This window comes from Tachysurus vachellii, chromosome 11 (assembly GCF_030014155.1).
Source record: "Tachysurus vachellii isolate PV-2020 chromosome 11, HZAU_Pvac_v1, whole genome shotgun sequence".
In the NCBI taxonomy this organism is placed as follows: domain Eukaryota; kingdom Metazoa; phylum Chordata; class Actinopteri; order Siluriformes; family Bagridae; genus Tachysurus; species Tachysurus vachellii.
Window position 1 is genome coordinate 13,495,070 of NC_083470.1, and position 14,500 is coordinate 13,509,569.

At 40.9% G+C, this 14,500-nt stretch overlaps 1 protein-coding gene across 3 annotated transcripts in view; it reads right to left on the bottom strand.

Moving 5' to 3' along the window:
- Window positions 1-1,205: 1,205 nt before the first annotated feature.
- ccser1 (coiled-coil serine-rich protein 1) overlaps window positions 1,206-14,500 on the bottom strand; it is a 78,167-nt gene continuing 64,872 nt past the window's right edge. Inside the window, exon 10 of one of the 3 annotated variants that reach the window (XM_060880868.1) lies at window positions 1,206-2,378. In XM_060880868.1, the coding sequence (XP_060736851.1) occupies window positions 1,953-2,378 (426 nt within the window). In that variant the 3' untranslated portion in view covers window positions 1,206-1,952. The remainder of the gene's footprint in view (window positions 2,379-14,500) is intronic. The other 2 variants (XM_060880869.1, XM_060880870.1) reach the window with 2 other exon arrangements.

Below are 14,500 nucleotides of genomic sequence, written 5' to 3' on the forward strand. Positions count from 1 at the left end.
CCTGCATGATAATAAATCATAATAAATCGAGAGGCCTTTATAAGGATGCCAGTTTTACATACAAAATAAGACCTTCGAGTGATATATCACAACAATGAACATAATAAATAAGGCGCAAAATAAATACCTAGTTGACAAAATCTAGTTGACAAAGTGTCTGTTCAGAGGATGTGTTTCTTACATACAGTCTCATGAATGATTTTTCCATCAAGTGCCATTTATTCTCCTTTATCTCATCTTGTACTTGTTAATTAATTACCCGTGCTTTTGCCATTACGGCATTTACCTTGAAAGGTTCTATGCCCATTAACAGATGACGGTTGAGAAACATGTAGAGGAAAGTTGCTTGTCTGTTCAAACATGCATTTAGAGTTCAAGTTCTGTCGTAATGGTATCACTAAAAGCAAATGTTCAAAGGAAGTGCAGTCTCTGTTCTTGCAAGGTCATTCTTAAATCACGTAAGAAGCATGTTCCAGTTTCACAGAGAGATGATATTGAGATCACAGCAAGGTGATGGTGAGAGCATGCTAAATCTCTCTCTCTGCTGTACAAGTAGGGCTGAGAGGGGGGAGAGAGTGAAAGAAAAAGAGAGAGAGTGAAAGAAAGAAAAGAGAGAGAGAGAGAGAGAGAGAGAGAGAGAGAGAGAGAGAGAGAGAGAGAGAGAGCGAGCGTACTGGCGCTCCCAGCAGATTGCTGTAAGTGGAGCAGCAGACCTCCGGGAGCAGACCTGCTGGATAGATAGAAGTGAGTTTCTTCAGGGTTTCCTTCCCCTCTGAATGCCCTTCGATGCTCATTGGTCCGAAGTGCAAAGCTGTCCCAACATTGGACAAAAAAAAAAATTATATTATAAAAACCAAGCTCCTTGTACAGAGTGTAGATATTTGTACATTTATCTAAATCATCACAGAATGTCAATCCATTTTTTTAACAAATAACTTAAATATAGCTCTTATGCACCATTTTTCAAGTGAAATTTAGTGTGCTGTATTTATTTATTTATCTATTATAAATATGACGATTGCTGTAGTGGGAGCCGACCGTTATTACATGTAAGAAGTGCGAGTCGCGTCATGAGTCGAGCTTTTTTTGTAAAATGAACTCGCCTGGTTTCTATTTATAGACGTGGTGATCACTAGAAGCTGTCACTGCTTCTTATTAAAATACTGTAAACGCTATTTCTAAGCAACTGTACAAAAAGGCTCAGGTATGATTTCGGTTTATGGAATGTAAAAAAGTAGCAAAGTAGCATGCAATTAGTAAAGGTTAATGAGAGAAAGAATCATTTCCAACTAGCAGCAAGAGCTTAAAATCCCCCAGAGGATAAGAGTTGGCAACATGTGAATGGGCCACATTTGTTGGTGCAAAAAAGATGCTGGTGGGTAAATTACAAATGTGTGCATTCCATACACACCGATCTCTAACACAACAGATGTGCAGATGAAGCATCAATTTGATATAAGACACGAGTGCTTGTCGTTAAGATCTTTCAAGTCTGGTATGCTCTCTAAGTTTTTTCTTTTCTTTGCCGATCAGAGGTAAGTGGAGATGCTAGGATTAAATACACACAGATAGACAATATCACTGGTACCATTACTACACAGATTTTAAATACAAAAGACAAATAAAAAATAGATAAATACAGAATGATCTCCCATGTCAGTCTTTCAGCAGTAAGCAGTGAGTCAGTGAACTGGTGTCAGACCCACTATTCTGCCATACTGCCCTTGTCACACAACTGCGTAATGAAGTCTACTTGTGCAGGTCAAGCGGGGTCAATAGAGGATTGATGGCATTTTTAAGATAGCTGCAGAAGCTAGATTGGGGCTCTGTCCAAACCAGCCAGAGGTCAAACAGCTGCTGAGGCAGAGGGATTGATGATTAGTGCAGAAGTCTAATTTAAAGTGTGTTTGTAGTTTGTGTGTGTGTGTGTATGTATGTGTGTGTGTCTGTTTTCATGCATCCTGCTGGCCAAGAGCCTGCAACTCAGTCGTGTAGAGCGAGTGCTGGAGGAAGACGTTCTTGCGGCTGTACATGTGCAGAGAGAGCGGCCCGCGTGGCGGCTGGCCCAGACGACCGCTGAATGAGGAGTGTGGCCTTGCCATGGTGAGTCTCTCGCTGTCTGAGGACAGGCTGCAAGTGCTGCCACTCACTACGGCACGAGGGATCTGAGAGGGCCCCGGATGGTCTAGCTTTCGCGGTGTAGTTGCCTCAGAAGATGATGAGTATGTCTGTTCGGACCTCCTCTGTAGTGCAGCAGGATCTCGAATGCCTGTTCCTCCACTATGACGCTCTTCTCCCAAACTGGACAGTCGGGCTGACCTTCGCTCCCTTGGAAGACTGCTGCTGCTATTGCCTATGGCTCGACTTGGATGGACAGCCTGTTGACAGAGAAGGGGAAAAAATAACAAATAAATCAGGAAAACAGGTTGAGTGTACATCGGACAATTTATTAAAAAGCAATGGAATAAACTAGTGACAGGACATATGACAAGTAGACACTAATTATGAGGCTTAATGCATAATGATGCTTCTTAACTAACGTGTAGAAAGGTGTTAAATGTGTTAATCAAAAGGAGGTTTGCTCATGGTTTAAGTTCAATGAATGGACTGTTAAACAGGAAAACAAGAACAAAGTGAGACTTTAAGACTAAGAACAAATTAGGGCACTTAATTCAACAACACCTTGATCAAACTCGCTCAGACTCCTGGATCCTCTTTAATTGATTTTTGACCAACTGATGCATCTTTGTGGAATAGCTAGCTATGTCTGGGATGTAGCAGAATAAAAGGAAAAAGTCACAGCAGAGATGAAGCCACCTGTTCATTTCTTTCCCCCCACAAAACACAGCCTCACTTCCACACAGCCCATTACTTATGATGCTAATGAGCAGAGCACCTATAAACGAAGCCATTAGCTAAAGGCTTCAATGTTTTGACTAAATACCACCCACAACTCAGCGTGTAATCCCAGCTGAGTTTACAGCTAAAATGCAATAAAATAAACTGCAATGAGTGTAAATTTGACTGTTCCCTTGGGTTGAGGGAGAGAGTTGATTAAACGTGATGTTGCTTAACTAATGTGAAAAGTGGAAAGTGGTGAGGGGAAACTGAAAGCAGACAAGGGTAAAAAAATATATATATATAAAGCAAGTACATGTCTACAGTTTGGTAGAAACTGAACAGCTTGTATGCACACCAAGATAAAAGGACACGGACATCCATTTTGTAAAATATATGATGGAAAGGCAGAGATCAACATAGGGGCGGATGTGGACCAAGTTTACTTCTCTTCAACTGCATCTCAAGCACATGCCTCCACATGCACTCAGTCTCTCAAAATCAGGGACATAAAAGCATCTGAGACAGAAGTTTGATGCTTTGGAAAAAGGCCAGAAACCTTTACACACACACACACACACACCTCACTACACGTGCAGAGTCCTGATGTTGAAAACAGGATACTGGTGTAAATCATTGTGATTTAACAGCCTAATCCATTTGTGTCTTTATTAGCCTGTAATAAAAACCAGTCTGGTGATAATTGTACACTTCCACTAAAAGCCCCTCAGGCTGATTACACCCACTGGGCAGAGAGAAGTACCATAGTCTTTCACCACACTATAAAGTACATATACACATACTTATAAATCCAGCACTTGGATATCAAGCCTTTGTATTATTCCACATAAACCTATGTTCACACATGCAGTGATTTTATCGCTGTGAGTCGCCAGTCACTGTACTATGAAGTCGCCAGTTGGTTGCCATAGTAATAACATTTATCAAGTGTGTGCTGCAACTAGAATTTCAAATCAGTTTTCTTGCTAGTAAAATGAAACATCCTGGAGGGAGATATATACACAAGATGAAGGAAAAGCAGCATGTGTACTCTACTGTTTTCTCTACCGTCCCTAGATGCTACACCACGTCGCAACGTATTTGCATAATGTTAAACATTTCTCAACTTTCTCACATTGCTGGACACGCCCACATCAAGTCACTGACAGTTGCTGTTGCTCATGTTGCAAGATGTCTCCAGCTCTCATTAAAAATGAATAGTCTCTGGTCGTAGCACAAGAAGAAGAAGAATGCCTTTATTTGTCTCAGTGAAATTCTGTTCAGAGCATAACAGAGTGCAGGGTCAGCCATGGAGTTTAGTAATCTTGCTCATGTGGTCCAGCAATGGGAGCTTGTTGGTGCTGGGGCTTGAACGCTTGACGATCTGAGCAGTAACCCAGAGGATATCCCCTGACCCACCACTGCCCCTGAGAGGCAGGGTCTGCAGAGGCAGGAATATTTCTCAGAGAAGTGATCTCAAATCAATAAAAGCATGAAAAGAACACCCACTGTCAGGTTTAGATAACGACACTTCTAACACAGAGTGTGCCATTTTCTAGGCCTCCTGACTAAGGTAGTGCTTTAAATGATAAATGCGCCATCATCAGTGTTTTCACTGAGACAAGTAGGAAATAAAGCCATTAGCTCCCGTTTGGAGCTCAGTAGCCACCTATCTTTTATCACTGTCTCCCAAATGTCAGAGGAAGAGTAGACGTGTGCTCAGGCAGCACGGAGGGAAGAGACACAGTTTGCCTGCGGCTGCTGCAGAGCTAGACGTCTAACGTTGTGAAGCGGACGCGTCTTCAGATGATAGAAGAGCTGACAGAGAAAAGGAGAGAGTATGGAAAACTCCCACAGGCTACTCTGTGCACTAAAAGACCTTACAATCATATGCTCAGGCCAAAGGCCGCTTTTTAACCTGCCACTGCACACAAGGACAAATAGAGTGTGTCTACCACAGGGACAATGAGTTTGTATTGGGTGGAAGAAGAAGATTTCAGTTCCTATTCATGATTCACTCTGCTTTAACTACTGTCAACAACTATTCCTTTTATTTTACACACACCCACTCGCATTTGTCTTACTCCCCTTGTGAGGAGCTTTGATTGACGTAATTATGAATTCAGCTAATGAATGCTATGCCTACACCTAAGCCTAACGCTAACCTTAACCAAAAGGAAATCAGCTAAATGTCCCCATGAGATTTAAACAGTCAGATATTGCATTTCTGTTAACTACGGTTGTAACAACTATTTGAGTTACTGTAGCCTTCTTGTCAGCTTGAACTCATCTGGCCATTCTCCTTTGACCTCTCTAATCAGCAACGGATTTTGCATGCAGAATTCTATAGACTATAAATTCTATAGACTGCTGTGAATGAACATACAGTACAGTTACGGCATTTGGAAGACGTAGGATATAATTACTTATAAACACTTTTTTACATATACACCTAAAACAAACAGCAAAAATAAAACAAACTAATTTAAGTGTTTCAAAAGAGGTAGGGGGGGCACGGTGGCTTAGTGGTTAGCACGTTCGCCTCACACCTCCAGGGTTGGGGGTTCGATTCCCGCCTCCGCCTTGTGTGTGTGGAGTTTGCATGTTCTCCCCGTGCCTCGGGGGTTTCCTCTGGGTACTCCGGTTTCCTCCCCCGGTCCAAAGACATGCATGGTAGGTTGATTGGCATATCTGGAAAATTGTCCGTAGTGTGTGATTGCGTGAGTGAATGAGAGTGTGTGTGTGTGTGTGGACTGTGATGGGTTGGCACTCCGTCCAGGGTGTATCCTGCCTTGATGCCCGATGACGCCTGAGATAGGCACAGGCTCCCCGTGACCCGAGGTAGTTCGGATAAGCGGTAGAAAATGAATGAATGAATGAAAAGAGGTAGGTCTTCACCTGTCGTCTGAAGATAGCAAGTGACTTAGCTGTTTGGACATCTAGGGGAGGTGCATTCCACCACCTCAGTGCCACAACAGAAACGAGTCTTGCTGTATACCTACCTCTTTCCCGGAGACATGGTGGGACCATTCGAGCAGTGCTAGGAGTTCAGATTTTATCAGCTTTGAGGTAAGAGGGAGATGGTCCATTTTTGGCTTTGTAGACAAGCATCAGTGTTTTGAATCTGATGTGTGCATCTACCAGAAGCCAGTGGAGGGAGCACAGCAGTGGGGTGGTGTGTGAGAACTTAGGCAGATTGAAAACACGTTGTGCAGCTGCATTATGGATCATTTGCAGAGGACTAATTGTGTTCAAAGGTAGACCTGCCAGCAGTGAGTTGTAGTCGCCCAGTCTCAAAATGAAAAGAGACTGAACAAGTACCTAAGCCTCTGTGGATGAAAATGGCTGAATCCTTCTGATGTTATAGAGAAGAAACCGACATGAGCGTGTCACATAAGCAACATGCAAGGGAAGGACAGTTGATTGTCCATGGTTACCCAAAGTTACCGTTACTTTGTGACCGAAGGTGAGATCAGATTGTTGTGTAGGGATATTGCAAGATCTGTCATCCAAGATCAGAGCAGAAGCCATGGTGTGTGTGTGTGTGTGTGTGTGTGTGTGTGTGTGTGTGTGTGTGTGTGTGTGTATATATATATATATATATATATATATATATATATATATATATATATATATATATATATATATATATATATATATATATATACATACATATACAGGGTTCCCACTCTTTTTCAGAGATCATTTTCCAGGACTTTTCCAGGACATTTCAAATTTAGCAAAAAAAGACAAGGATCACAGATTCAGAGCCTAAAGTAACATGTTCTTCTCTCCAGAAGTCTTAAAAACAACGTACACTTTATGGCTATTACTTAACTATACTTTTAAAGACAATTTGTCATGTGAATGAAATTTCAACATTTATAGAATAAAAAGACCGCACATATTAATACCCTTTCCTTTCTCAGGCCAATCCCGTCATGCATGCTTTAGTTTGATGTGCATTCCCTTTGCACATGATATTCAGATTAACAAGGTTAATATAACCTGCTTACTGTCACCATTTGCTGAAAACATTCGAGCACTTAAACCATTCCTAGCACCTGAAACCCCAACACAAGACAGCGTCATCTGTCACAGCGAGATTAAACAGCATAAGAAAAAACTCTGCATCCCTGAACAGAGCGTTTTCTGTTACTAACTTTAATTGTTTTGACCAGTTGTAAACTGTTCTTTAAATGATCAAGAACATTTAAAAATAATAATTTTCCAGGACAAAAAGATTTTTTTCCAGGACAATTTATGTTTTCTCTCATTTTCCATGTGTTTTCCAGGACTGGAACATTGGTCATTAATTTTCCAGGATTTCCAGGTTTTCCAGGACGCGTGGGAACCCTGATATACACATACACACACACACACATCATGATCTCTTGATCATACCAGAAAATCAAGAGTTTCTAAAATACTCAAACCAGCACATCTGGCTAGGACTTCACATGTAGCTAAAAATGAGTGAGATCAGAATTTCCCCATTCTAATGCTTGAGGTCAACATGTGCTTTGCAACAGTCTGATCACATCTAGGTCATTCATTTATCTGTGTGCAACACCTGATTTCTGGTCAGGATCCCGGTCGTCTATCCAGCAAACAGTGGAGTGAGGTGGGAATACAGCTGTGAAGACATCCTGGATGGGGCACTGATCCATCATGAGGTATAACAGACATACATTCTTACAGTCACACCTAAAGACAATTTGGTACAGTCAACCCACCTACCACCATGTTTTTGTTGTTGATTTTTTTTTTTGGGTGGTGGAGATGGCAAAAAAAAAAAAAGAAGAAGAAGAAACACACATACACAAAAAAATCTCATCGACCAAACTCAGGTATAAATCAGGGATTCTGAAGGCAGTTCAGCAGTCTTTGGTGTCTGAAGAAACTGCCGTTCCCACCCCAATAATAACACCCTCTTTAAAAGCCCCTCAAATCAGTTTCCTGTGCCATCTTAATCCAAAATCAAGATATCTCCATGTGTCTGAGTGTGTGTGCATGCGTGTGTGATTTCAGCTGGGTAACAACCTTTTTTGTGCCCTTTGAAATTAGACCTCTGCTCTGCAATATTTTAAATGACGACAGCTGAAAGTAATATAAATATTCTTATTTTATTTTGAAAGGATGCACAGCAATAGCTCAAATTAGCCTAACCTTTTCATTGAGGCCCTGCATAAATAGTCGCCTTTATTAGTCATACCTAGAATTATATCTCATTTCAACGCCAGGGTCACTGCAGGTCTCCACCAATGCAATTTTCACTCTTTCTGGAACACATAAATGTCTCCCACCAGGTATCTCAGCAGGTCATTTATCAGAGGTTTGGGTTTTTTTCTGTTCACAGGAGTGGAATTTTCACAAAGGTTCTGTTAAAGTCAGCGGTGCATCTGAAAATGAACTACATTATGACACAGTGCTACAGCACAGGGAGAGTACAAAGAGATGTGAGGGTGAGAAGCAAGCTAAATGGTAGAGAGATCAAAAGATGGGTGAAAACTGAAAGGAACATAAAAGTAAAGTAGTGTGCGGATAACAAAGGAATGACAACAATGTGTGTATGTGTGTGTCAGGGGTGTTCCACACATCACATTATGTAGCAAACTGTAGCAAGCATAAAAAGGTTCTTCAGGGGTTCTTTGATGGTTCACAGGATAATTAAGGTTCTTAGCTTTCAAAAAACTATTACATTTCGAAACACTTTATGGACCTGAATTGAAAGGTCCATAAGGTCTCCTTATCATAAACATAACACTTCCATAAAGCTTTGCTTTGCGGAGTGTCCAGGCTATGGTTGTCCTGTGAACACCTCCTCTTGTGTAAGCTGTGGATCACTTCAGCTCCTTCAGAGTTGGCCTGCGGGTCGCGTCTCCTGACTAATGACCTCCTTAGCTGGTCGGTAACTTTTGGTAGATGGTCTCCTTTAGGCATGGTTGTACCACATCCTTTCCATGTTTAAATAATGCATTTAAAGAATTTTTTGTTCATAAATTAACAAACAATATTGAACCCTGCATTACCCTCCTGCTAATTGTGTAGCTCCATGACATATAATTCCAATTAAGTCCACTTCAGTACAAAATGTGTGTGTGTGTGTGTGTGTGTGTGTGTGAATATTTCTCCTAAGCATCATACAAGGATGGAATGACAGAAATGGATTTTTGCCAGGCTTGTTCACAGAGACCTGATGGCGCTTTGATTTGAAAATGCAGTGTAGAAGAGTGAACATCAAAGCCCTTCCTCCTACTACTGCCTCCCTCAAATAGCCATCAGCTTTGTGGGAAGATAAGGTGCTTTACAGTGCTTGTCTTGTTCTCTCTGACAGGACAGGCACTGGGTAGACAATAGGGGATATGTATATCAAAAAAAAAAGAGGAAAGATGCAGATAAAAGCGGTATAAATTGAGATTCTATCACGCATTGTGGCAGATGTCTTCTCTGGCTCATGAAGCCTGTTTTAAAGACTGTCAGCTCCACTATGGTAAGGGAAGAGTGTTCTAAGGATCATGTCAGAAAAATGCATCACATGTCATATGGGATTTTACAAGCAAAAATTACAAAGCAGTGGATGGAACACAGCTGGGTGCCACAGCATCCTTAACAAACAATTGCAGATGTTTTTTATGCCAACAGCAAAGCTATTGCAGGCAGCTCTTTTTCGCAGGAAAGTGCAGCAAAAGAAAATAAGCCAAACTGCTAGATAGCATTCAAAGATGCACATCCCATCCGCAACCTGGCGTATGGTATAATTTGCAGGCAGAGGTAGAACATGAAACACAGAGCCAAATGCTTGAGTGCCCTCAGGCTGTGAGGTTTGTGTAGCTCCGCTCGGCTCCCTTCCATTTGCTTGGGTGCTAGTGTAAGGAGAGCAAAGCAGTCAGCCTCTTGCAGCTGTTATTACTGCACTCGGGCTGAAGTAAGTGCAATGGCTGAGGCTACAGACAGTTATGTCAGGCTTAAAAACAACACAAGGATACAAAGCTTACCAGCCTGGGCATCTTTCTCTGTAACCCACTGTGCAGCTTCAGGTGCCCTCCAAATCTAGGCCTTATGTCAACAACTGGAGCAGCGCTCGTTTACTGAGTCAACACTATGAAGAAGGCAATGCATTTTTGAGAGCGAGCCTGGTGCTAGCTGGTGCAATACAAAGAAACTTTTTGCAAAGTCAAGGTCTGCAGAAGAAATTTCTGCAATGAATCTTTGATAAGGCAATTAGTGTTTGAATTATTAAAGCTTTCAGAGACACAAAACATCAACTGTTCATAGCCTTACGTTTATGAATTCCTTATATTGATTAAGTTGCCATTGACAAAGTATTGGAGTGAGTACCACTGACACCCCACAGCTCCAGGATCCCTGGCTGGACCTGAGCTTGGGGTACTATCTACTGTATGCAGAGTTTCACAGGTTCTCATTGTGTTCATTTCAGTTTCCTTGTAAAACCAAGCCAGAATGAAGATTAGCTACACTAAATTGTCCCCTGGGTATGATTGAGGATATTAGTGTGTGTGTGTGTGTGTGTGTGTGTGTGTGTGTGCGTGCGTGCGTGCGTGCGTGCGTGCGTGTGTGCATATTTCTCTGAACTAGACTGGCATTGCCTTGCTGTATGTATCCCTGCTTCACACCCAGTGTTCCCAGCATAAGCTCTAGATCTACCATGACTCCACCATGATAACAGGATATATACTATACTTATATAGACTTTTGTTGAAATCATTTTAGGTCATGGCTTTACAATTAAAACCACAGCTGTGTGCTTGTCTTTGCATCTATGGATGGCCAAGTCATCAATGGATGGCCAAGTCATCAGAGAGGCTCTGCTGTCAGAAGCTCAGCCAGGTCTTTCTTTTTACTTTTCTATTTTTTTTTTTAGAGTACTAAAGGGCTTGCCTAGTTTATAGCAACTCATTTTTCACCCTAGCACATCCTCTAGAGAGACATCCTTTCTTTAGCACTTGCTACCAGGCTATTCGGGCCAGTATAATACCTGTAATGATGATGCTTTTCTCAATCCATCACAGCCACTCGTATCCTTTACATTGTCTGAGGATATATCAGACCTTATTTTTTAGTACGTTGGGTCATGCCCGAGCATTTCTTTTAATAAGGTGGCACAACTGGCTAACTACCATAATGTGAATTATTCAACACTCGGACACAACAATCCTCCACATGACCATAAAAATAAAGTATAAGAAATACAAGGAGAGTATGAGGGGAACAGTGTGTCCTTCACAGGGCCCTTGAGTGTCATTGTTACATGTCATGTAGCTCTGAGTAACGGAGTGAGCAAAGGAATGCTCGGCTGTACCGTTGGCAGGGATGCGTCTACCTCGCCTTAGGGAATTTCTGGCCAGGGTCTTCCTCTGATACACATGTCATTCTCTGTCCACACAAGCCCATGTTAATTACAACTACTATAGATAGTGACAGCTCATAGAGAAGCCGAGAAAAAGTGAAGGCAAGAGAAAAAAGAAGAAGAGCAAGAGACTGATTGCTCATAATCCGGTGGTGGCTGATGATAAGGGACACGACCTGCCAGATGAAGGTAATGTCACAATAAATATTAAGCAGTTAAAGTAAACTATGCAAGCAAAGCATTTTGACACCGCCACCTAGTCTGGAATAAAACCACAAGTTTCTTTTCTCCTGATAAATCTGTAAAATATTGATATTCATATATCAACAGAGCCTGTACAATTAAGTTATTTCTGAGTCAATAAGTCAAGAACTATAATGATTTAATTTCAGTTTCCTGGTTTAAAATATTCCTAACTCACTGACTAGGTAGTAAAAACTGCAACAATACTACAAGCCCTGCTTATTTATATAATAGCATAGAACAAATCAAAAAAAGGTTCTCTGAAACAAAATATCCCTAAAGAAAATGTACATTTTAACAAGAATTTGTGCTTAATAGAATACATTTGATACGAAAAGCGATTAGAGAATAATTCTGAACAGTAATATGAAATTAGAATACACACCGATTTAGATGAACAGAGAATACATCGAAATGATAGTGATTGTGGATATGAACAGATAAGCAAAAGACAAACATTTGTTTTTAAATTACATTCTTAAATTAAATTCTTTACATTACTCAGCAACTGCATACTGGTGTGTGAAGTAGTTATATGGATGCATTTGACCTGTGTGTGTGTGTGTGTGTGTGTGTATTGGTGCTAGCATACCTACTACCATGTCTGAAATCTGATTTTGTCTCTGATGCACATGGTGTAAATCCTTTGTAGATGTTCTGCCCCATCTTAAAAATCTACAGGAAATTTTTGAGGAATCATTGTGGTTGTGGCAAAACATTCCCAAAACTATACACCTCAAGGCGATTCAGTATCTAAAGACTATTTCGAATATGTAATTAACGTTCTACGTGTTGCCTTTTCTCCCATTTATGCTGGGGTAAACTGTGCTAGATCAGATTCAGAGAGCCAGGGGTCCTCTCAGCATCTGACAGATGAAAAATTTAAAAGTGCATGCCAAAAGGAAAAGCAGAAGCCAATTTACTGACATACCATTCATCTCAAACTGAAAGCAAGCATGCACAGAATGTCCAATAAAATTATTGAATTTCACGCATACGGTGCTGCTGCTGCTGCTACCTCAGTACGTTCATAACCAGAATATGGAGGAAAATGCTCAGACTGCACCTGTCCTACTTTAGCTTGACTAATAAACTTAAAATGTCCTGAATCTGTCCACTAGTGGGTGAGGAGGACAGCGGTAAACAGGAGCAAGTCCCTTGGCTGACACTGACCGTGTGCCACTACACAGTGATGGATACGCAACCTCATCCCTGGACCCTGGTCAGACTTAGAAGGCACCCTGAGACCTGCTGAAATAAACATGCACCCCTACGTTCTCTCTCTCTCTCTCTCTCTCTCTCTCACACACACACACACACACACACACACACACACACACACACACACACACACAGTAAAAGTTTTAAATTCTAGTTTAGAATCTGTTTTCAATCACTGTGCACATTACATGAGCTGTCTGATTTAGTTTTCTATTAATGTTTAATCTTATTAACACATTTAATTAAGTTTTAGCACTCATGTTTACTTTCTAAATAAAAATCACATCTCCTAAAAGCAAATTAACATAAATTTTCTTTAGTTGTTCACTTGTAGGTGTGCTTAAAAGGTTCAATGTCAAACCCTAGAACAGTGTTTCCTTATCTGGAAGGGTTTCAAGTGAGAAATCTTCTAAGAAGCTCAAAACCAGTTTGAAAATCTAATGCCAACATCTACCCACCCAGCTTATGGTTTATATTAAGTTATACTACTAAATTTGAATAATGATGCTGCTACAAGATTTCTTTTTACAATACTGTCCAAACTCTTTCCAAACTGTCAGTGTGATGCAGAGGCCTCATAACTCAAATGTCTATAAAGGTCCAGTCTTTCTAGCAAAGTCCTTTGGAATGTCCTTTGAAAATGAACTCAAGACAAAGGTAACAGTGCTAGAGTTCTGAACACATTTTACCATGCATCTGTTTTATATAACAATGTTGCTTAGGTGAGCAAAAATAGTTTAATATACTATGTAGAGCAGCGTGGACAAGCAGAGTAATCATTTTAGCTTCTCCTGAAAAGTTCTATATGTGATTCACTACATGGATAATATACGGGATTACACACCCACATACTGCTGCCTTGATATATAATGTGTTACATTTTCGTTTGATGTTACTGGGAAAAAGAACTGGCTGACTGTGAGTCACTGGTACATGATGTTTCAGAATGTAGAAAGTCTGAACTGACCCTGTCAGGAAAAAGAAGAGGTCTAAGATAGCTGTGATCCCTGTCACACTCCTCTGTGTCCAAAGCCTGTCTGTCTGTCTGTATGTCTCTGTCTTGCTCACACACACACACACACGCGCTTATACAGCAATCCTTTTCCCCTATCATACTCGTGCTGCAATCTGCAGTCCAAAGGATAATGGAGCTCTAATTAATTTCTAAATCCAGCCTATTCTCAAAGACGAACCAAGCTCAAATCTCCCTTTTGATGAATATGCTGATTGCGGTGGTATTCAATTAAGATGTCCCAAAAAAACCATCAATGCTTTCTAGTCGGTAAATCATTGTGTAAGTACTGCACATCATCTTTGTTCCAGATTCCTTTCTCCCTTTATGTCAGTCAGACCTAATGGGTTCTTGATTTGTTTGATGCTATAAATACCATTGTGTAATCGAAGAGTTAAGACAAAATTCAATTCCATTACTTTTCTGCAGTTGTTGTTATGAACAAAATAATCCAGGAAAAAGCACAAAGCCCTTAATGGGTCCAATCTAAATTGTACCGGGTTACAGGTAGTGCCATAGCTGTAAGTAAAAGGAATCTATGACACAAGGGCCCTTTCAGTACACTGGATAAAATGGACTTCATCCCAGCCAACCCGAACAGGGAAAAAGACAACTACATTTATCTCAATCAAAATAAAGACCAGCCTCCATGGATGGCAAGCGTTCAACTCTCTAATAGTTTACCCTGTCTGTGCCTTTTCTAGCGTTCTCTCCAAACTTAACAAATCCACTACAACACAAACTGGTCGAAAAATAAATTGGTGCAGACTGAGTGACTGTGAATGATTGTGACAACTGTCTCGTAAATGACAGGG